Below are 20,370 nucleotides of genomic sequence, written 5' to 3' on the forward strand. Positions count from 1 at the left end.
GGCGCTCACCTCTCACGCTCCCCACCGCATCCCGCCGCTGCCGCCGCCGGTCACTGGGACACCGGCACCGGCATCGGCCCCGCCCCCCGGCGCCGGCCCCGCCCCCCGGTCCCACCCGGGCAGACAGACCCAGACAGACCGCCCCCCCAGGCCCCGTCATTAACATTCAGGGCGGGTCGCGAGAGCCTGACAGACACCCCCCCCCTCCCACTGCAGGCCCCCTGTCCCCCCCAGCCCTTAAATAGCCCCCAGGGTCCCCCCGTTACACCAGAGCCCCCCCCAGCACCCCACGGTTACCCCAGAGCTCCCCCAAACACCCCCCAGAACCCCCCACTTACCCCAGACCCCCCTCAAACACCTCCCAGCTCCCCAGTTAGCCCTGTCGTCCCCCCCCCACCCCAGTGACCCCCAACCGCCCCCTCAGCCCCCCAGTTAGCCTCGCCTCCCCCCCCCCCCCCCAACCACTCCCCAGCACGGCAGCTCGGACGCCCCGGTCCCTCCTTTAGCCCCTCCCCCGGTGGGGCGGGGCCATCACGCCCCCCTGGGCCGAGCAGGGGGGCAGGAATGTCGGGCGGGGGGTATGGGGCAGGAAGTGGGGATGGGGGCAGCTGGGGGGCAGGAGGTGGGGCTGGGGGCAACTGTAGGGCTGGGGGACAGCTGGGGCCTAGCAGGTGGGGCTGTGGGTTATGGGGCAGGAGGCATACTGTACTTTTTGCTGCTCTCCCCAACCCACAGGCAGCATTTTGGGGCAGAAACCGCCATTTTCTCCGCTCCAGGGGGGGCGCTGTGACACTGCCGGGCTCCAAGGGGGGTGTGTGTGCTGGTGGGATGAGGGAATCCCCCAGCCCAAACACGGCAGGGGGCCGGATCCCTATAGCGGAGCTGCTGGGGGGCTCACCGGGTGCCGGCCACCGGCGCTCTGTGGGGCCAGTGACAGTTGGGCTGCAGCTGTGGAGGCGATGTGGTGTTGGGGTGCAGGCTCTGCGCCCCGCAGCTCCTTAGGGGGTAATGAGGCTGGCTCCGGGTGCTGCCTGGCCCTGGGCAGCAGCGGCCAGGCGGGGAGCGTGGCAGGGGACAGGCAGCACGGGCCAGCGAGCCCATCCATCAGCCCAGCAGACGGCTCCTGCCTTCAGTCATGGAGCAGTGGCAGGGTGCTGGGCTGGCGGCCAGGTGACAGGGACCAGAGGGTGACGGGGACCAGAGGGACTCTTCCCCAGGGGCTGGGACCCCTGCTGCAGTGAAAGCCCACGGCCCAGGGGAGGAGGCGAGCCGCTGCCATGGCACCCTGGGCTGAAGGGACAGGCTGAGAGACCCCCAGGGCTGAGGGGACCCATGGGGCTGACAGGACCCCCATGGCAGGAACTCGGGGCTGAGGGGACACCCCCGGGGATAAGGGGACCCACTGGGGCTGAGGGGCCCTGAGGGGACCCCCAGCCGAGGCCCCCCGTCCCCACCCACCGCCGGAGCCACTCGCGCTCCCTCAGCGCCACTTTCCCGCCCTTTCCCTTCCCGCCCTTTCGCTTCCCGCCCTTGCGGCAAGGAGGGGCCCGCGCGCGCGCTCTCCCCGCCCCTCGCGCGTTCCCGTCCGGCGCAGGCGCGCGCGGGGGGCGGGGCTGAGCGCGCGCGTGCGCAGCGTCAATGTCAATGTCAGCGGCGGCCGCAGGTCAGGGGCAGCGGAGCGGGGCCGGGCAGCCTGCGCACCCCCCCGCACACCCCCACCCCCCCCGCCCAAACCCCCCCTGAACCCCCCCAGCTCCACCCGCACCCCCCACCTGCACCCTGCATTGCACCCCCCCGCACCCCCTCCCTGAACCCCCACTTGCACCCTGCATTGCACCCCTGAAATCCCCCTCCCCCCTCCCTGAACCCTCCGAACCCCCACTGCACACCCCACCTGTACCCTGCATTGCACCCCCGAACCCCCAGTGCGCTCCCCTGTACCCACAGCATGCCCCCCAGCACCCCCTCCACCCCGTGCACCCGAAATTGCACCCAATGCACCCTGCATCGCACCCACTGCGTGCACCCCCCCCTTGCACCCTGCATCGCACCCGGTGCATGCAACATTGCACCCACGGTGCACCACAGCCTGCACTCCGATGCACCCAGAGCCCCTGGTGTTGTCTCCCACATTGCAATTTCTCTACCCCCGCATTGTACCCAGTGCACCCCGCGTTGCACCTGCTGCACCTTCTACTGCACCCCTGCAGCTTGTGTTGCACCCACTGCTCCCTGCATTGCGCCCCAGTGCACCCTGCATGGCACCTGTTGCACCCCAGTGCACACAGTGCACCCTGCATTGCACTCCAGTGTGCCCTGCACAGCACCTGTTGCAGCCTGCATTGCACCCACTGCACCCATTGCACCTGCTGCACCCTGCACAGCACCCACTGCAGCCTGCATTGCACCCACTGCACCCACTGTACCCACTGCACCCTGCACAGCACCCACTGCAGCCTGCATTGCACCCGCTGTACCCTGCATTGCACCCAATGCACCCATTGCATCTGCTGCACCCTGCACAGCACCCACTGCAGCCTGCATTGCACCCGCTACACCTGCTGCACCCACAGCACCCGCTGCACCCGTACGGCCTGCTGCCCGCGCTGTGGGCCCTGCTGCGTGCACACGCGTGTGCGACAGGCGGGGACACACGGCTGCCTGGTGACCCCCCCCATCGCCACCAGGCGCGTGTGTCACAGCATGCTGCGTGCCACGCGGGAGGCGCTGGCCTTGCCAGTGGCCTCGCCGGTGGCCTCGGCCACCTCGATGGCGTCGCTGGTGGCGGCAGTGACACGGGCGCGGGGTCGGCGTCACCCTGAGGTGCCACCGGGGTGGGAGCAGCAGTTCAGGGACAGCTTCATCCCCTGTCCCGGGAGCAGCTGCAGCACGTCCTGCTGACGGTGACATGGGGGGACGGGGGGGCAGGGGGACGCATGGGGACACGGGGGATGTGGGGGCGCAGGGGGCCATGGGGATGCACAAGGGGCTGTGGGGACCCATGGGAGGATGTGGGGACATGGAGGGGACCTGGGAGACAGGGGGCTGTGGGGGGGACAGGGGGGGACACAGGCATCACGGGGACACATGGGGATGTGGGGGACACATGGGGTCAAGGGGGGGGTCGTGGGGCGACAGGGGGACACACTACCCTTGACCCCATGACCCCAGGAGTTCCACCCCTCTGGCCCGGCCCGCGCGGCCTTCCTGGCCTTCACTGCCCGCCTGGACCAAGCGCTGCACCCGCGGTACCACCGGCTGCACCTGCACCTGCAGGTACCCCCCTCTGCCCCCCCTGCCCCCCCACTTCCCCCCCCTGCACCTGCAGGTATCCCCTACCCTGCACCCCCAACCTGCCCTCCCACTGCCCCCCAACTGCCCCCCAACCCCCTGTCCCCGCAACCTGCTCCTCCAGGTACCCCAAAACCAGGGTAGGGGGTGCTGTGGGGCAGAGTTGGGGTGCCATGGGGTACCCCCGGGTGCCGTGGGGCAGAGCTGGGTGCCGTGGGGGCAGAGTTGGGGTGCCATGGGGTACCCCTGGGTGCTGTGGGTGCCCCTGCGTGCCATGGGGCAGCAGCCCTGTCCCCCCCAGGCGCTGTATGGCCCCATTGACCCCGACCGGGACACGATGGCTGTGGGGCGCGTGGGGGGCGCCCCGGGGGGCCAGCGGGAGCGGCGTGTGGTGGCTGCGCTGGCCCCACTGCTGGCGGAGGCCAACTTCCAGCGCCTGCCCGAGGCCGCCATCGCCTTTGCCCTCCTGGTGCAGCATCCACAGGACGAGGTGCAGGTGGGTGAGGGCAGGGGGCTGGGGGGCCATGGAGGGCTATGGGGGGCTGGGAACAGGGCCGGGGGGGCCATGGGGGGGCTATGAAGGGATGGGAGCCGGGCTATGAGGGAGTTGGGGGGCTGGGCTGGGGCTGGGGCTGGGGGCTCCATGGGGGTCAGAGTGAGGGTCCAGGAGGGGTGCTGCACCCCAACCCACCCTGGACCCCACGGGTGGGTGCTACACCCCTGGGAGCAAAGGGTGCTGGGTGCGTGTCGTCATTCCCAACTGCCCATAGCCCCCCAGAGAGCCCCCCCAACCCCCTATGGCCCCCTATGCCCACCCATACCACAGCCCCCGCAACTCCCCACAGCCCCCCATAGTCACTCCATAGACTTCCCCAACCCACCATGCCCCCTTGTCCCCCAGCCCCCCATGCCTCCCCATCTCCCCCCCAGCCCCCCATGACGCCCCGTGCCCTCTAGCCCCCCCCCCAGCCCCACACTCTCCCGCCCCTCCAGGTGTCGGTGAAGCTGGAGGAGTACGAGGAGATCCAGTTCTGGGCACTGGGGCAGTGTGTGGGACCCCTCCCTGACACCGCCCCCGCCCCCCGCCGCTGGCGCTATGGCCGCCCCCCCGTGCCCCCCCAAAGGCCAGTCGGGGAGGGGGGGGCGGGCATGGGGCTGGGGGTTCCATAACTAGGGTCCCAGAGGGCTGGGGGGGGGGCATAATAGGGGGCCCATGGGGCTGGGTGTCCCATAATGGGGGAGCTCAAAATGGGGGGACCCATAATGGGGGGGAGGGGCATACTGGGGGATTTGGGTCTGGGTCTGTGGATTTGGGTCTGGGGGTGCTGGATTTGGGTCTGGGGGTGCCGGGTCTGTGGATTTGGGTCTGGGGGTGCTGGATTTGGGTCTGGGGGTGCCATGTCTGGGTGTGTGGGTGCCAAGTCTGTGGATTTGGGTCTGGGGGTGCCAGGGCTGGGGCTGGGGGTGCCAGGTCTGTGGATTCAGGGCTGGGCATTCTGGGTGTGCTGGATTTGGGTCTGGGGGTGCCGGATTTGGGTCTGGGGGTGCTGGATTTGAGTCTGGGGGTGCCAGCTTTGCCCCACCCCACCCCGGCCGCAGGCGGTTCTTTCGCCGTGTGGTGCTGGTGGCACGGCCGCGTGCCGGGGCGCTGGAGCTGGCATCGTTCCGCGCGGTGCCACTAGACGCGCTGGAGCTGCTACTGGCGCGGGGGCGCGTGCGGACCCCCGGGCTGACGCGGGCGCGGCTGCACCTGGGGCTGGCAGCCTGGGCCACCTTCCTCTTCCTCAACCTGGGCCTGGGGCTCATGGCCGACCTCAAGGTGGGGGCCACTGGGCTCCTGCTGGGGCTGGGGGCCGCTGTTGCCTTCCGGGGAGCCAAGGTGGGCAGGGGGGGACCTCTGGGGTTTATGGGGGACCCAGGGGTTGGGGGCAGGGGGAAAGGGGGGGGGGGAGGGACACGGGGGTGGGGGGGAGAAGAGGTGTGAGGGGGTGAAGTAGGAAGACAGGTGGGGGGACCTAAGGGTTGGGGGGGGGGAAGGCGGGGAGAGGAGGGACACAGGGGCGGGGGGGGGAAGGGGGGGGGGGATGGGGGGGGGGGCGGACCCGGGGGGGATGGGGGGCTTCTGTGGGGGTGAGGCACACATGAGGCACATGTGATGGTGCATGACGGCATGTGAGGCATGTGTGAGCGTGTGCAAGGGCATGTGAGGGCACGTGAGGCATGAGGCACACGTGATGCACACATGATGGTGCATGAGGGCACGTGAGGCACGTGTGAGGGTGTGTGGGGGCACGCAATGCACACGCAATGCACACGGGAGGGTGTCTGAGGGCACGAGGCGTGTGCAAGGGCGTGCAAGGGTGCGCTGGGGGGCGTGATGCACATGTGATGCGTGTGCGAGGCCACACGATCACACACAATCACGTGGCCCCCGCAGGCGTTTGCGCGGCGGCGGGAGGTGGCGGCGCTGGAGCTGGCGCGCAGCCGGTACCGGCGGGGCACGGCGCAGCACGGGGAGCTGCTGGCAGCGCTCAGCCGGCGGGCGCAGGATGAGGCCACCAAGGAGGCGCTGCTGGCCCACACCTTCTTGCCACGCTGCCGCGGTGCGGGGGGGCAGGGGGCGTGGGGGATGTGGGGGACATGGGGGTATTAGGGGAAATATGAGTGGGAGGGGGCTGGGGGGCTGTGAGGGTCTGTGGGGAGCTGGGGGGGCATAGGGGACCGTGGGGTGTTGTGGGGGGCTATGGGGAGCTGGGGGGGGGCTGGGGGGGGGGGCCATAGGGGGCTATGGGGAGCTGGGGGGGGGCCATAGGGTGCTGTGAGGGGCTGTGGGGGTCTACAGAGAGTCATGGGGGACTGGAGGGGGCTCTATGGGCTATGGGGAGCCATGGGGGGGGGGCATAGGGGGCTGTGGGGGGCTATGGGGAGCCGTGGAGGGGCTGTGGGGGGCCATAGGGGAACCATGGGGCCACCCCAGAGCTGGGGGGTGCTGGGTGCAATGGGTGACAGCCGCTGCTGGACCCCCCGGACCCCCCAGACCCCCCCCCTCCCTCAGGCCCCCAGGCCCAGGCTGTGATGGAGGCCAAAGCACAGGCTGTGGCACCGGCACAGGCCCCGGTGGCGGCGATGGCCATAGGGGAGGCTGCGGAGGCTGCAAAGGCCAAGGTGGCGGTGGCATCGATGCAGTTGGAGTCGGCGTCGGCGTTGGAGGCGGTGTCAGCGTCGCTGTCGCCGGTGGAGGCGCGGCTGCAGGCCGAAGTGGAGGCCTGGCTGCAGCACCGCTTCGGCCTGGCCCTGGCCTTCCCTGCCCGCAGGGCCTGCCAGCGCCTGCGGGCCCTGGGGGAGGACCCCGGCCTGGGGGAGCACCCCCCGGCCCCCCCTGAGCCCGGTGCCCCCTGGCCTGCTGTGGCAGGGGGCAATAAAGCGGGTCCCAGCTATGCCTGGCTCCGCATCTGCTACCCACAGTGCCCCGGGGCAGCCCTGCTACCCACAATGCCCTGGGGCACCCCATTACCCACAATGCCCTGGGGTAGCCCCGACACCCCCTACCATTACCCACAGTGCCTCAAGCATCCGGCTTTTATTCCTCCCAGCAGGGGTGGGGACCAGCCCCTGTTGTCACACCCAGCCTGTGATGTCACACCCAACCCGTGACGTCATGCCTGTGCTGTGATGACATCATGTGGGGGTGGGGCCAGGCACGGCCATGGCTTTGGTGGTGTCAGTGGCGATGCCATCGGCCATGCTGGTGCCGTTGGTGATGTCACTGGCGATGCTGTCGGCCATGTTGGTTCCGCTGATGATGTCACTGGCCATGTTGACACCATTGGTGATGCCAGCAGCCACGTTGATCTGGTTGATGATGTCACTGGCCACATTGACACCATTAGCCATGTTGGTCCTGTTGATGGCACCACTGGCCACGCTGACACCATTGGCGATGTCATCGGCCATGTTGGTCCTGCTGCTGATGTCACTGCCCATGTTGGTCTGGTTGATGACATCATTGGCCACATTGACACCACTGGCAACACCATCGGCCATGTTGGTCTGGTTGATGATGTCACTGGCCACACTGACACCATTGGCCACGCTGGTCCTGTTGATGACATCACTGGCTACGTTGACACCATCAGTGATGCCATCAGCCACGTTGGTCCTATTGATGACATCACTGGCCACACTGACACCATTGGTGATACCAGCAGTTGTGTCGTTGCCCCAGTTGGGTGCGGCGAGGCGGGCAGCAGGGCAGCAGCAGGGGCTGTGGCAGGGTGGGGGGTGCGGCGGGTGTGTCGGCAGGCGTGGCAGTGGGCGGGGTCACTCCCGCTTGCGCAGGTGGATGTAGGTGACACCGCTGGCCAGGGCGAGTGGGACGCAGAGCCAGGCCAGCACAAAGCAGTGGCCGAAGCGGCCCCCGGGGGGTCGCCCCCCCCACGCCGCGTACAGCGCCGCTGCCACCAGCACCGCCAGCCCTGGCATCACCCGGCCGTTAGGGGGCGCTGGGGGGGGGGGGGGAGGAGGGGCACCCGGCAGCTGGATGTCCCCCTTCCCCCCACCACCTCCACCCCACCCAGGGGGCACCCACCCATGGGAGCCAAGTTTTTGGGGAGGAGGCACAGGGGTCTAGGGGATCACCCAGGGGTCAGAAGGGAGCACCCAGGGGTCCAGGGGGGCACCCAGGGGTCTGGGGGGGAACAAGGACACTCCCCCCATGGGACATAGGGGTCCGGGGGGAGGCACCCAGGGGTTCAGGAGATCCCCCCCACCCATGGGACCCAAGTTTTTGGGGAGGGGACCTGGGGGTTTGGCGGGGGACCCTGGAGACCCCCCACCCATGGGACACAGGAGTTTGGGGGGTTACCCAGAGACGGGGGGGCACCCATGTGCCCGGGCAGGGCACCCAGGGGTCTGAGGGGACCCAGTTTTTTTGGAGGGGCCCCCAGGGGTTCAGGGGCACCCTGGTGTCTGGGAGGGGGCACCTGGGGGGGCAGGAATTGGAGGGGGGGGGGCATGGGGGGCACCCACTGACCTGCCAGGAGCTGGGTGCCCCCCGAGGCGGAGAAGAGGCGCCCGCGGGGCCCCGTGTGCAGCTGCCACACGAAGAGCGCGAAGGCAGCACTGGAGAGGAGCAGGGCCGCCACCATCAGCCCCTGCACCGCCCGCAGCCACGCTGGGGGGCACGGCCGTCAGCACCCCGCGGCACATGCACCACACATCGCCCTGCCCCACACCGCCTGCCCCACGCACCCCTGTACCTGTGTGTGCCTGTACCCCACACCCATGGCACCCATGGGTGCCAGATGCCCCCCACGCCCCATGTGCCCCTCATGCCCCGTGTGCCCCCCATGCCCCATGTGCCCCCCACGCCCCATGTGCCCCTCATGCCCCGTGTGCCCCCCACGCCCCATATGCCCCTCATGCCCTGGGTACCCCCCATGCCCTGTGTGCCACCAATGCCCCGTGTGCCCCCCATGCCCCCTGTGCCCCCCACACGCCGTGTAACCTCCATGCTCCATGTGTCCCTCATGCCCCATGTGCCCCCCACACCCCGCGTGCCCCCAATGCTCTGTGTGCCCCCAATGCCCCATGTGCCCCGTGTGCCCCCCAGGCCCCATGTGCCTCCCATGCCTTGTGTGCCCCCCCACGCCCCCTGTGCCCCCCATGCCCCCCCACACCCCGCCGTGCCCCACGGCGCCTCACGGCTGTCAGCGACGCTGGCGCAGACCCAGCTGCGGGTGCTGTTCTGCAAGACGCAGTCGTACCACAGGTTCACTGTCTCCTCATCCGGCAGCACCCACCATGCCTGGGGGGGGTGGGGAGGGTGGGGTGTGCTATGGGGCCTGCACCCCTGGGGCCCATGTACCAGGGTGCCCCACATGCCCGGACCACCCAACCCCCCAGCGCCCCAGATGCTGGGAGGGGGGCACACTATGGGTCCCAGACACCCGGCCCCCCTGCTGTGGGGCAGGTTATGGGGCAGGCTGCCCGGCCCCCCCGCTGTGGGGCACGATATGGGGCAGGCTGCCCGGCCCCCCCGCTGTGGGGCAGGCTATGGGGCAGGTTATGGGGTCCTACCTTGTCTAGGGTGGCGACGAAGAGGAGGACGAGGACGAGGACGTGGAGAGCAGTAACGGCAAACAGGAGGAAGCTCATGGCGGGAGCTGGGGGGGGGGGGGGATGCGACCGAGTGGGGGAGGGATAAGAAGACCCACCCCCCAGCCCCCTCCTCAGCCCCCCCACCCTCCACCCCCCCTCCCAGCCCCCCACCTCTGGCCCCTGCAGCTGGGCACTGGATCCGTTACACCCCGGACAGGACCCAGTCGTTCCGGTCCCTCCCTCCCCCGCCCCACCCCTGCCCCCCCTCCCCCACCCAGACCCCACCCCACCCCTATGGGGCCTGGACGCCTGGGTCCCGCCCCCACCCCTCCCAAATTCTGGCTGCTGATTGGCTAAGCCCAGCATCCACTGGATCCCACATCCCATTGGCTCCTGCCTTGAGCTATGGGCACACAAACACCCCCCCTCCCCCAGATCTTCACCCTGATTAACTCAGAACTTTTGTAGCCCCTGATTGGCTGAGAACTTTAGGAGCCCCTGATTGGTCAGATTCTTAGGTGCCCAACTGCCATGGTGGCCCCCATTGGCTGGTTAGGTTGGAGGGGGGGGGGGGGGGGGGGAGTGAAGTGCGGCACCTGATTGGCTGCAGAAGGGCCGGGGGGGAAACTGCCCCCTCTTCCCTGATTGGTCCAAATCTGCTGAGATCCAGCACCCCAGGGCCACGCCCCACCCCTGATTGGCTGCAAACCAGGGCTCCACCCAGCCTCTGATTGGCTGATTCCCATGATGGACAGCTCCCCCCCACCCCCACGAGGCATGGTCCCGCCCCTTTCCATCACTATGGTAATGGGACCGGTGTCACGTGACAGAAGCCCCACCCCGGGTCACATGATCGGTGCGGGGGGGTGGGGGCATGCGAGGGGGCTGTGGGGGCTGGGAGCAGTTGGGGGGCACTGAGGGGCTGAGGGGGCCCTTGTGGAGTGCTGTGGGAGTGTAGGGCAGCCCCCCTTCACCTCCGCCCCTTCCCCCTCCGCCCCTCGCCCCCTCCCCCCTCCCCCCCTGCCCCCTCCCTGACGCCGGTTGCTACCAACAAACCCGCGCCAGCCCCGAACCTGCGGCGCACAGAGGTACCGGGCGGGGGGATGTGGGGCTGGGGGCGATATGAGGGGCTGTGGGGTGGGGGGGATGTAGGGGTGCTGGGTGGCAGGGGGAGGGATGTGGGGCTTGAGGGGAGGCTGTGGGGGGCTGTGGGGCGGGGGGGCAGGGGCGCTCCATGGGACATGGGTCTCTGTGGGCCGGGGGTGGGGTCTCCGTGGGGCGGGAGCGCTCCGCGGGGCAGCCCCCCGGTGGGCCCCCCGGGTGGGGAGGGTCCCGGGGGGTCCTGACTCCCCCCTCCCCCCCCAGATGGGGGACGCAGCGAAGCGGCTGCTGGCGCTGGAGGATCAGTTGCAGCGGGTGAGGGGGTGGTCCCATGGGTGGGGTTTCCCTCAGGGCATCCCAGGTCCTGGGGGGGGGGGGTCCCGGGGGGGAGCATGCTGGGGGGGGTGTGTCTCGGAGGTGTCCATGGGGTGCCCGGGTCTGGGAGTCCCTGGGGGGCCGGGGGTGCTGGGTTGAGGGGGGTTCCTGGGGGGGGTGGTCCTTGGGGGGCGTCCCTGGGGTCACTGAGGTGGGGAGGGGGCCGGGGGGGTGGTCCCTGGGGGGGATCCTGCCCTCCCCCCGATGACGGGCCCGCAGGGGGGGGTAGCGCTGGGGGTGTCTCTGGTGGGGGGGGTGCCGGGGGGGGGTGTCCCTGGGGTCCCTGCCCCTGCTGGGAGGGTCCCTGCAGGGGGATGTCAGGTGGGGGGTGTCAGGTGGGAGGGTCCCTGGGGGGGTCCCTGCCCCCCTGCCCCCCCGCTGACAGCCTCGCAGGCGGGGGCGGCGCTGGGGGGGTCCCTGGGCCGGGTCTCTGCGCTGCGCCAGGATCTGGAGCGGCTGCGGGGGGAGCGGCGGCACCTGCAGCAGCTCCTGCGGCTCCGCACCTGGGTGAGCCCAATCCCCGCGCCAGGATCCACTCGATCCCCCTGTACCCCAGATCCCCTCAGAACCCGGGATCCCCCTGCACCCGGGATCCCCCTGCACCCAGGATCCCCCCGTGCCCTGGATCCCCCATGCTGGGATCTCCCTGCACCAGGATCCCCCACATCAGGATCCCCTGATCCCAGGATCCCCAGACAACCCCTACACCTGCATCCCGCCACTCCCCAGGATCCCCCTGCATCCCCCTGGGAGGGGGATCCCACAGTGACCCCGGTGGAATGGGGGGGGATCTGATTGGCCGGGAGGGGGATCCCATGCTGAGGAGGGTGTGACACAGGGCTCTGATTGGCTGGGAGGGGGATCCCACGCTGACGTGGGTGTGACACAAGGCTCTCATTGGCTGGGAGGGGGATCCCGTGCTGACGCGGGTTTGACGCAGGGCTCTGATTGGCCGCAGGAGCTGGAGGAGACTCAGCGGGAGATCGAGTCGGTCCAGGCGCAGATGGCGGCTGCCCGGAGCCACAGGCAAGGATCCCTGTGGTCCCCTGACCCCCGCTGGGACCCCTGGGAACCCTGCGGCCCTCCCAACCCCCCAGGACCACCTGACTCCCCTGGGATCCCCTGGGACCCTCATAACTCCCCCTGCCCCCCCTGGGACCCTCATGATTCCTCTGGGATCCCCTGGCACCCCCTGGGACCCCTGAGGCCCCCCCCAACCCCCCCAGGACCACCTGACCCCCCTGGAATCCTGTGGGATCCCCTGGGACCCTCATGACTCCCCTGGGACTCCCTGACCCCCCTGGGACCTCTGGGACCCCCATGATTCCCCTGGGATTCCCTGGGATCACCTGACCCCCCTGACTTGCCCTGGGACCTCCCTTGGGACCCCCTGGCCCCCCTGACCCCCCCGGGTTCCCCCCAGACCCCCGAGTGCCGCCCCCCCCAACCCCCTGGGTACCCCTTGACCCCCCCGCCCCCGCAGTGCCCCCAGCCCTGACCGGCAGGTGGTACCCCCTGACCTCTGACCCCTGACCCCTGACCGATGCAGGGGGTGCAAGGGGCCGGGGGGGGCGCCGGGGGGGGCGCAGCAGCGAGCGCTGGCGGTGCGGAGGGAGGGGGCAGCAGGGGGGCGGCTGCGGGCCCAGCAGCGGCGACTGCGACTCTTCATGGCGGCCAAGGAGAGACCCCGGCCCCCCCCAGGTACACCCCATCCCCCCCAGGTACCACCCGGTGACCCCCCCAACCCCTGGGTGCCCCCCCTGGACCTGGGTGATCCCTGGGTGCCCCCCCCGGACCTCTGGGTGTCTGTCCGCCCCCCTCCAGACCCCTAGGTGCTCTCTTCAGGACCCCTGGGTGCCCTCCCCCAGACCTGGGTGACCCCTGGGTGCCCCCCCCCGACCCCGGGGTGCCCCCCCCGAGGTCCCTGGATGACACCCCTGAGCCCTCCAGGTGCCCCCTCTCCCCTGGGACCCCTGGGTGCCCCCCTCAGACCTGGGTGACCCCCCCCCACCAGGTCCCTGGGTGCTCCCCTCCCCGGGTGGCCCCCCATCTTGGGTTACTGCCCTGGACCCCTGCGTGCCCCCCCCCGATCCCTGGGTGATCCCCCCGGACCCCTCGGGGTGTGCTTTCCGCCCCCCCACCCAACCCCTGGGTGCCCCCCCCAGACCCCAGGGTGCCCCCTGGCCTGGCTGATGAGTGTACCCCCTCAGCACGGCCCCCCCCGGATTCCTGCCCCCCCCCCGAACCCCCTGAGCTTCCCCCCGATGGGATGGGGGAGGGGCTGGAGACCCCAGCGGAGGATGCCTGGGTAGACGGTGAGGGGGGGGCTGGTGGGTGGGGGCTGCAGGGGGTCCTGGGAAGGGGGGCTCAGGGGGATCCTGGGGGGGTGGGGGGAGTGGGGGTAGAGGGCTGTGGGGGAGTCCCTGGGGGGTGCGGGGGTGGAGGTGGGGGGCTGCGGGGTGGGTCCTTGTGGTGGTGGGAGGGTGGTGCTGCGGGGGGGGCTGGGGTGTGTGTGGGGGCTGCGGGGGGGGTCCGGGGTGTGGGGGCTGTGGGGGTCCTGGGAGTCACAGTGGTGTGGGGGTGCAGGGGAGGCGCAGACCTTCTCCCGCTTCCTGCTGTGGCGGAACAGCACCGGCAGCTGCAGCGGCTGCGCCAGCGCCTGGAGCAGGTGGGACCCCTGGGACACCCCCTGCCCCCCCCCCCCCCCCCCCGAGACCCATCCTGGGTCCCCTTGATAACCCTCCTTGACCCCCAGTACCTCCTAGAGCCCCCTCATACCCCACCCTGGGACCTCCAGGGACCCCCTGATACCCCTCCAAGCCCCCAAGGACCCCCAATAACCCCCCCAGGAACCCCCGAGACCCCCCTGGACCCCCAGTACCTTCCAGGGACCACAATATCTCCCCAGGACCCCAATAACACCCCAGAGCCCTCCAGGATCCTCCAATACCCCCTCTGGGACCCCAGGACCCCCTAGAGCCCACTCATACCCAACTTGGGACCCCTAATATCCCTACCAGGACCCCCAATACCCTCCACGAACCCCAATATCCCCTTGATACCACCACGAGCCCCCCAGGGACCCCAGTATCCCCCCAGTATCCCCCCAGGGACTCCAGCACCCCCCCAGTATCCCCCCAAGGACACTAGTAACACTCTCGGGACCCCAGTAATTCCCCCAGAGACCCCCAGTACCCCCCCTAGGGACACCTCTACCCCCCCAATTCCCCCCCAGAGCCCCCCAGGACCCCCTGACCCCCCTCCGCAGCTGCAGGCAGTGGTGGCGGTGGAGGAGCTGGGGGGGGGCCCTGGGGGACCCTGAGTTGGCGGCACTGGAGGAGGCACAGGCGGCCGCTGCCCAGGAGACCCGCGAGCTGCAGGATCGGGCCCAGCATGGAGGAACCTGCTGGGGGTCCTAGAGGACGGTACGGAGGTCTCAACACCCCGGGGGGGCCCCAACACCTGGGGGGACCCCCATATCTGGGGGGATTCTGATATCTTGGAGGCAGAATCCCAATATTTTGGGGGACCCAGGGCTTGGAGGGGGCACCCACGGGTTGAGGGGGCAGGTTTGGGGGGGCACCCAGGGGTTGGGGGGGGGGCTCAGGAACTGGGGAGACACCCCCCTGTGATTTCAGGGGGCACCCAGGTTTTGGGGGGGGGCAGGTTTGGGGGGGGGGCAGGTTTGGTGGGGGGATGACACCCAGGCATCCTGCCCGCAGGCGTGGCGGCGCTGCTGGCCCAGCTGGACCAGGGGCAGGAAGTGACCCCTGCCTCTGACCTTGACCCCGACCCTGACCTTGACCCCGACCCGCTGCGGCACAGCTGCAGCGTCTGGAGGACCGGGTTACCCAGCTGCTGCTGCTGAGCAGGGACACCCCCCCCCAGGTGATGGGGGGGCTGGGGGGCAACTGGGGGCCTGGGGTCACCCTGGGGGGCAACTGGGGGTGCTGAGTGGCATACTGGGGGGCAGCTGAGGGGCCTGGGGTGTAACTGGGGGTCTGGGGTCACCCTGGGGGGCAACTGGGGGTGCTGAGTGGCATACTGGGGGGCAACTAGGGGTGGGGGGGAGGGGCGATTTGGGACCCTGAGGAGTAATTGGAGGGTCAGTTGGTGACGTTGGGGGGGCAACTGGGGGCCTTGAGGGGCAACTGGGGCCTAGGGGGGGGGCAGTTGGGGACCTGGGGTCATCATGGGGGGCAACTGGGGGGCCTTGGGAGCTTTGGGGGATGCTGGGGGCAACAGGGGGGTCTTGGGGTGGCGATTTGGGGCCCTGGAGGGGATTTGGGGGTCCTGGGGGGGCACTGGGACCCTGGGGTTCTGGGGGGCTGCAGGGTCCCTGCTGCCCCACCTCACCCCCCACAGGTCCCAGCAGGGGCCGAGGACACAGCAGCAGCTCAGCCCTGGGGGGGCCGCCCCACCCCCCCCCCAGCCCCCCAGCCCCAGGTGAGCCCCCAGACCCCCTGGGTGGTCCCCCCCCGGCTGTGGGGGGCGTGGTGTGTGTGTTCCTGGCTGCAGCCCCATGGGTGCCCCCCCACCCTGCCCCCAGGGAGGACCCGGCTGTGTGTGAGGAGGAGGAGGAGAGACCCCTGACCCACGGCGAGCTGCGCGAGCGTGCCCTGCGGGAGGTGGGGGGCCACACGCTGGGGTCTGTGGGTGGGGGGTCCCAGATGTCTGGGTCCATGGGTGGGGGTCCTTGGTCCGTGTGGGGGGGGTCTTGGATGCCTGGGTCCATGGGTGGGGGTCCCAGGGCCATTGGTGAGGGTCTCTGGTCCCTGGGTGGGGGTCCCAGGGCCACGGGTGGGGGGTCCAAGATGCCTGGGTCTGTGGGTGGGGGTCCTTGGCTCATGGGTCAGGGTCCCAGGCCCATGGGTGAGGGGTCTCAGACACCTGGGGCCATGGGTGGGGGTCCCAGGGCCATGGATGTGGGGTCCTGGATGCCTGGGTGGAGGTCCCTGGTCCATGGGTGGGGGTCCCGGACACCTGGGTCCATGGGTGGAGGGATCCCTCCATAACCCCCCTCCCCCCCCCCAGGTGCTGAGCCGCGAGGGGGCCCCCCCCACCCCCCAGAGCCTCTGGCTGGACTTGGGTGGGGCCCAGGACCCCCCGGAGCCCTGACATGCTCCCCCATGGGGGTCCCAGGTGTCCGGGCCGTGCTCCACCCCCCCCCCACCCGTGTGTCCCCCACCCATGTCTGCCCCCCCCCCCCCCCCCCCCGCCGGTTGTCACAGAAACCAAATATTTGGGCCGTCGCGGTTGCGTTGCCCCGGCAACGGCGAAACTTCCCAAAACAGCCTGAAACGGCCCAAGAGGAGCTGGGGGAGGGGAGGGGGCGCTGCCCATCCCTCACCCGTGTTATCCCCCCCCCCTCGCCACCGCCCGGCCTGGGGACACACGTGGGCGGCCCCCCCCGTGACCGCTCAGTGTCCCCCCATGACCCCTCCGTGTGTCCCCCCCAGGCACACCCCAGGGCTCCCCTCCCCTCCCCCCCCCAGCACACCCCACTCCCGGGGATCCCCTGACGTCACCCCGAGACCCCCTAACGTCACGCCACGGCCACGCCCACTCCCCTGCCCCGCCCCCGCCCCGCCGGACACCGCCCGGAGAGACCCGAGCCGGGACCGTCCCGTCCGGAGAGACCCGAACGCGTCCGGAAGGAGCCGAACGGGAGGGACCCGAACACGCCCGAAGGGACCTGAACCCGGCGGGACCCGAACTCCGGAAAGACCCGAACCATCCCGCAGGGACCCGAGCCCACCCGAAAGGTCCTGAACCCGGAGGGACCCCGACCTCCGGAGACACCCGAACCATCCCGGAGAGACCCGAGCCCACCCGAAAGGTCCTGAACCCCAAGAGACCCCACCCCGGTGAGACCCAACCCCACCCGAAGGGTTCCGAATCCGCCCGGAAAGACCCGAACCCGCTCGGGTGAGTACCGCGGTCCTGGGTTTGGGGGGCGGGGGGCGATGTGTGGGATCCTGAGGACCCGGGGTGCCCCCCCCCAAAAAAAAAACCCCAAAAAACAACCTTTCCCGGTCCCCCACCCTGGCACACCCCAACTATGGGTGGGGGGCACCGCCACGCCTGCCCCTCCCCCCCCCCCCAGGATGCAGCCAGCGCCCGGGTGGGGGCGGGGCGACCCCCTCCAGGATATGGGGGGGTGGGGCGGGATAGTCTCCAGGCCTTATATGGGCATAGCCCTGACCGCGCCCATCCCTCCCCAGGGGGGCTGGACGCCGGGGTCCCTGCCCTGGCACCCCACAACTATGGGTGGGGTGGTGGGGGTCCCCCTCCCGGACACCTGGATGTGTCACCAGGACTATCCCCCAACTATGGGTGGGGGTCCCTTGACACCTGAGTCCTGTCCCCCCCAGGACTCCCCAACTATGGGTGGGGGTCCCTTGATGCCCCAGTCGTCCCCCCCAGGAACCCCCTTCAACTGTGGGTGGGGGTCCCTTGACACCCAAGTCCCCCCCCAGGACCCCCCTTCAACTATGTCTGGGGGTACCTTGATGCCGCAGGAACCCCCCCGGACCCCCCGTGCACACCCATCCCTACCCTTACACCCCCGTTACACGCTCGCCCTTGCCCTCCCAGCCCCACCCCTGCCCTTGCACGCCCCTTGCACGCCTGTCACTACCCTTACACACCCATCCCCTGCCCTGACACCCCCCTTACACACCAGGTGCCCATTCACCCCCTTGCACACCCCTTGCACACCCCTCTGTGCCCCTACACCCCCCTCACACCCCCTTGCACACTGACCCTTGCCCTGACAGCCCCCATCCCTGCCCTTACACCCCCCTTACACCCCTATCACTGCCCTTACACCCCCCTTACACCCCTATCACTGCCCTTACACCCCCCTTACATCCCATCCCTGCCCTTACACCCCCCTTACATCCCATCCCTGCCCTTACACCCCCCTTACATCCCATCCCTGCCCTTACACCCCCCTTACATCCCATCCCTGCCCTTACACCCCCCCTTACACCCTCATCCCTGCCCTTACACTCTCGTTATACACCCATTCCTGCCCTTACACCCACTTACACTCCCCTTACACCCCCTTACCCCACCTTGCACACTCCTCCTTGCCTTCACACCCCCCCTCCCTGCCCTTATACCCCCCTTACACTGCCCTTACCCCCCTCCCTGCCCTTACACCCCCTTTAAACCCCCATCCCTGCTGTTACACCCCCTTACACACTCATCCTTGCCCTTACACCCACTCCTGCCCTTACACCCCCTTTACCCCTCCATCCCTGCCCTTACACCCCCTGACCCAGCCATCCCTGCCCCTACAACCCCCTGAACCACCCGGACCCCCTCGCCCCCTGTCCCCTGACCTCTCCCAACCCCCAGTCCCCCTGACGCCCCTCTCCCTGCAGCCCCCCTGACCCCCAGCCCCCTGACCCCCCCTCCCTGCAGCCCCCCTGACCCCCCCAGTGCCCTGACACACACCCCAGCCCCTCCCAGCCCCCTAACCCCCCTCTCCCCGCAGCCCCCCTGACCCCCCCAGCTCCCTCCCCCCCCACAGCCCCCCCAGCCTCCTAACCACCCCTGCCCCCCACAGCCCCTAACACCCCTCCCTGCCCCCATCTTCCCCAGCCCCCTAACGCCCCCTCTCCCCGCAGCCCCCCTGACCCCCCAGCCCCCTGAATCCCCCCAGACCCCTAACGCCCCCTCTCCCCACAGCCCCATGCCAGCCTGCCGCCCGCCGTCCCTGCTGCGTTGTGCGCAGGCGCTGAGCTGCTGCCTGGCCTTCAGCACGGCGGCAGCCGCCGGCCCCTGGCTCCCAGGTGAGGGCGACGGCTGTGTGGCCGCCTGGGCCCTCTGCTTCATCCTCACCCTTCTCCTCCTCGCCGCCGATGCCCTGGGCCGCCCACCACCCCCGCCGCGACCTGCCGCTGGCCTACGCTGCCGCCGCTACCATCGCTTGCGCCGCCGCCGCCACCATCTGGGGCCTGGGCCACCTGCGCCGCCACGACGGGCGCGACGCCGGCACGAGGCCCCATGCGCTGCGAGCCGCCGCCACCGCCGCCTCCTGCCTGGCCGCCCTGGCCTACGCTGCCGAGGTGGCGCGGGACCGTGCCCGGCCCGGGCAGAGTGCCCCGCTGCTGGCCACACCGCCGGGTCTGCTGAAGGTGGCCGAGACCATGCTGGCCCTGCTGCTGCTGGGGCTGGCAGCCGAGCAGGGCGCGGGCTCGGGCCCCCCGGCCTGGCGCTGGTGCCTGGGCATCTACTGCACCTCCTTCGCGCTGGGGGCACTGCTGGTGGGGGGCTGCCTTTGGGGGTGGGGGGGCTGCGGCTGGGGCAGGACCCCGTGGCCACCCGCCGGGCGCTGGGGGCCTACGCGGCGGCGGGGGTCCTGGCCTACGGCGCTGCCGCCGTCCTCTGGCCCCTCTACAGCTTCCGTGAGGAGATGGGGGGCCAGCCGCGGCGCCCAGGGGGCTGCGGCCCCACCTGCCCCTGGGATCGGTGGGTGCTGGTGGCGCTGCTCACCGCCATCAACCTGCTGGCCTATGGTGTCGACCTGGTGCAGACTGGCCGGTTGGTGCTGCTCAGGGCGTGAGGGGGGGGTGGGGGGCGGGGGGCACCCCCTGGCCGCATCGGGGCCCAGAGGTGGGCACAGGGCCCCCCAGGGGGTCGTGGAGCCTCTGTGGGGCAGGATCGGGCCCCCCAGGGGGTCGTGAATCCCCCACAGAGGGTCCTGGAGCTCCCCCCCAGGGCAGGATCCGGCCCCCCAGGGGTCCTGGAGCCCCCCCCCCAGGGCAGGATCTGGCCCCTAAGGGGGTCGTGGAGCCTCTCGGGGGGCAAGATTAGGCCCTGGTAGGGGTCATGGACACTCTGTGGGGCAGGATCGGGCCCCTAAGGGGGTTATGGACCCCTGTGGGGCAGGATCTGGCCTTCATGGGGGTCATGGATCCCCCCCAGGGCAGGATCTGACCCCTAAAGGGGTAGTGGACCCTCTGTGGGGCAGGATCCAGCCAACACGGGGGTCTCCAGCCCCACCCACTCCCCCGGGGCCAGCGGGGGGGGGGGGGGGGCGCGCCTTAAAGGGTCCGCGCAGCCTTAAATGGGGGGGGGGGGGAGGGCGGGGGGGCTGCGGTGTCATTAAAGGGAGTTTCTGCTTCTTAAAGGCGCCGCTGGGTCTATGTGTGAGGGTCGCGGCAGGGGGGGGCGGCCACACGCCGGGGGGGGGCAATAGGGTGCACGAGGACGCTGGACACGTGGGGGGGGTTCCGAGCGGGGTGGGTCAGTCCAGTGGGAGGGGGCACAAAATGGGCGGAGCCTCTCCCCGGCCACGCCCCCACTTTATCAGCCTTTAAAAGCGGGGAGGGGGGCGCAGAGGGGACGCGCCCTTACCCTGCCCACCCCCCTCCCCTTCCCCCAACCCCGCCCAGTTCCCCCAAAGGTGGGGGAGGGGAGAAGGGACCCAGGTGTCCGGCTTTGCCCTGCCCTCCCCTCCCCTCCCTTCCCCCCCCCCCCACCCCCCGCCCC

General features: G+C 70.4%; 3 protein-coding genes across 8 annotated transcripts; 2 read left to right on the forward strand and 1 right to left on the reverse strand.

The window, feature by feature from the left end:
- Positions 1-1,608: 1,608 nt before the first annotated feature.
- TMEM143 (transmembrane protein 143) lies at positions 1,609-6,945 on the forward strand. Its single transcript, XM_056325838.1, is given in 9 exon segments — positions 1,609-1,663; positions 2,688-2,866; positions 2,869-2,903; positions 3,172-3,276; positions 3,593-3,787; positions 4,285-4,415; positions 4,891-5,170; positions 5,729-5,894; positions 6,347-6,945. Coding segments are annotated over 8 exon segments (1,674 nt in total). The 5' UTR covers positions 1,609-1,663; positions 2,688-2,703.
- A 464-nt stretch (positions 6,946-7,409) lies between these two features.
- EMP3 (epithelial membrane protein 3) lies at positions 7,410-9,640 on the reverse strand. 2 transcript variants are annotated; one of them, XM_056325843.1, is made up of 5 exons: positions 9,562-9,640; positions 9,370-9,455; positions 8,995-9,097; positions 8,324-8,464; positions 7,410-7,555 (listed from the first exon to the last, which is right to left on the reverse strand). In XM_056325843.1, exons 2-5 carry the CDS (start codon positions 9,445-9,447, stop codon positions 7,410-7,412), a joined length of 468 nt encoding a protein of 155 aa, XP_056181818.1. In that variant the 5' UTR covers positions 9,448-9,455; positions 9,562-9,640. The 2 variants fall into 2 exon arrangements, with proteins under 2 accessions (XP_056181818.1, XP_056181817.1); XM_056325842.1 differs by lacking the exon at positions 7,410-7,555 and adding an exon at positions 7,610-7,766.
- A 2,773-nt stretch (positions 9,641-12,413) lies between these two features.
- On the forward strand, positions 12,414-19,686 carry LOC130143194 (basic proline-rich protein-like). 5 transcript variants are annotated; one of them, XR_008819680.1, is made up of 11 exons: positions 12,414-12,567; positions 13,077-13,181; positions 13,453-13,534; positions 14,135-14,291; positions 14,589-14,754; positions 15,232-15,312; positions 15,416-15,494; positions 15,901-16,008; positions 16,326-16,794; positions 18,565-19,500; positions 19,542-19,686. XR_008819680.1 is itself a non-coding variant. In XM_056325844.1 (10 exons), the coding sequence occupies exons 8-10, from the start codon at positions 15,996-15,998 to the stop codon at positions 19,439-19,441; spliced, it is 1,359 nt and encodes a 452-aa protein (XP_056181819.1). In that variant the 5' UTR covers positions 12,414-12,567; positions 13,077-13,181; positions 13,453-13,534; positions 14,135-14,291; positions 14,589-14,754; positions 15,232-15,312; positions 15,416-15,494; positions 15,901-15,995; the 3' UTR covers positions 19,442-19,568. The 5 variants fall into 5 exon arrangements, 1 of the variants encoding a protein (XP_056181819.1); XR_008819682.1 differs by lacking the exon at positions 15,232-15,312; XR_008819681.1 differs by lacking the exon at positions 13,453-13,534.
- The last annotated feature ends 684 nt before the right edge of the window (positions 19,687-20,370 follow it).

Source organism: Falco biarmicus (genome assembly GCF_023638135.1).
Source record: "Falco biarmicus isolate bFalBia1 chromosome 5 unlocalized genomic scaffold, bFalBia1.pri SUPER_5_unloc_1, whole genome shotgun sequence".
In the NCBI taxonomy this organism is placed as follows: Eukaryota; Metazoa; Chordata; class Aves; order Falconiformes; family Falconidae; genus Falco; species Falco biarmicus.

Excerpts from the sequence above, each read along its gene's own strand:
- EMP3 (XM_056325842.1), bottom strand. The coding sequence starts at position 9,447 with ATGAGCTTCCTCCTGTTTGCCGTTACTGCTCTCCACGTCCTCGTCCTC. Across the intron at positions 8,465-8,994 it reads CGCCAGCGTCGCTGACAGCC|CGTGGCTGCGGGCGGTGCAG; the intron begins GTGAGGCGCCGT and ends CGTGCCCCCCAG. Across the intron at positions 7,767-8,323 it reads GGGCACCCAGCTCCTGGCAG|GGCTGGCGGTGCTGGTGGCA; the intron begins GTCAGTGGGTGC and ends GGGTGATGCCAG.
- LOC130143194 (XM_056325844.1), top strand. Across the intron at positions 16,795-18,564 it reads AAAGACCCGAACCCGCTCGG|CCCCATGCCAGCCTGCCGCC; the intron begins GTGAGTACCGCG and ends CTCTCCCCACAG.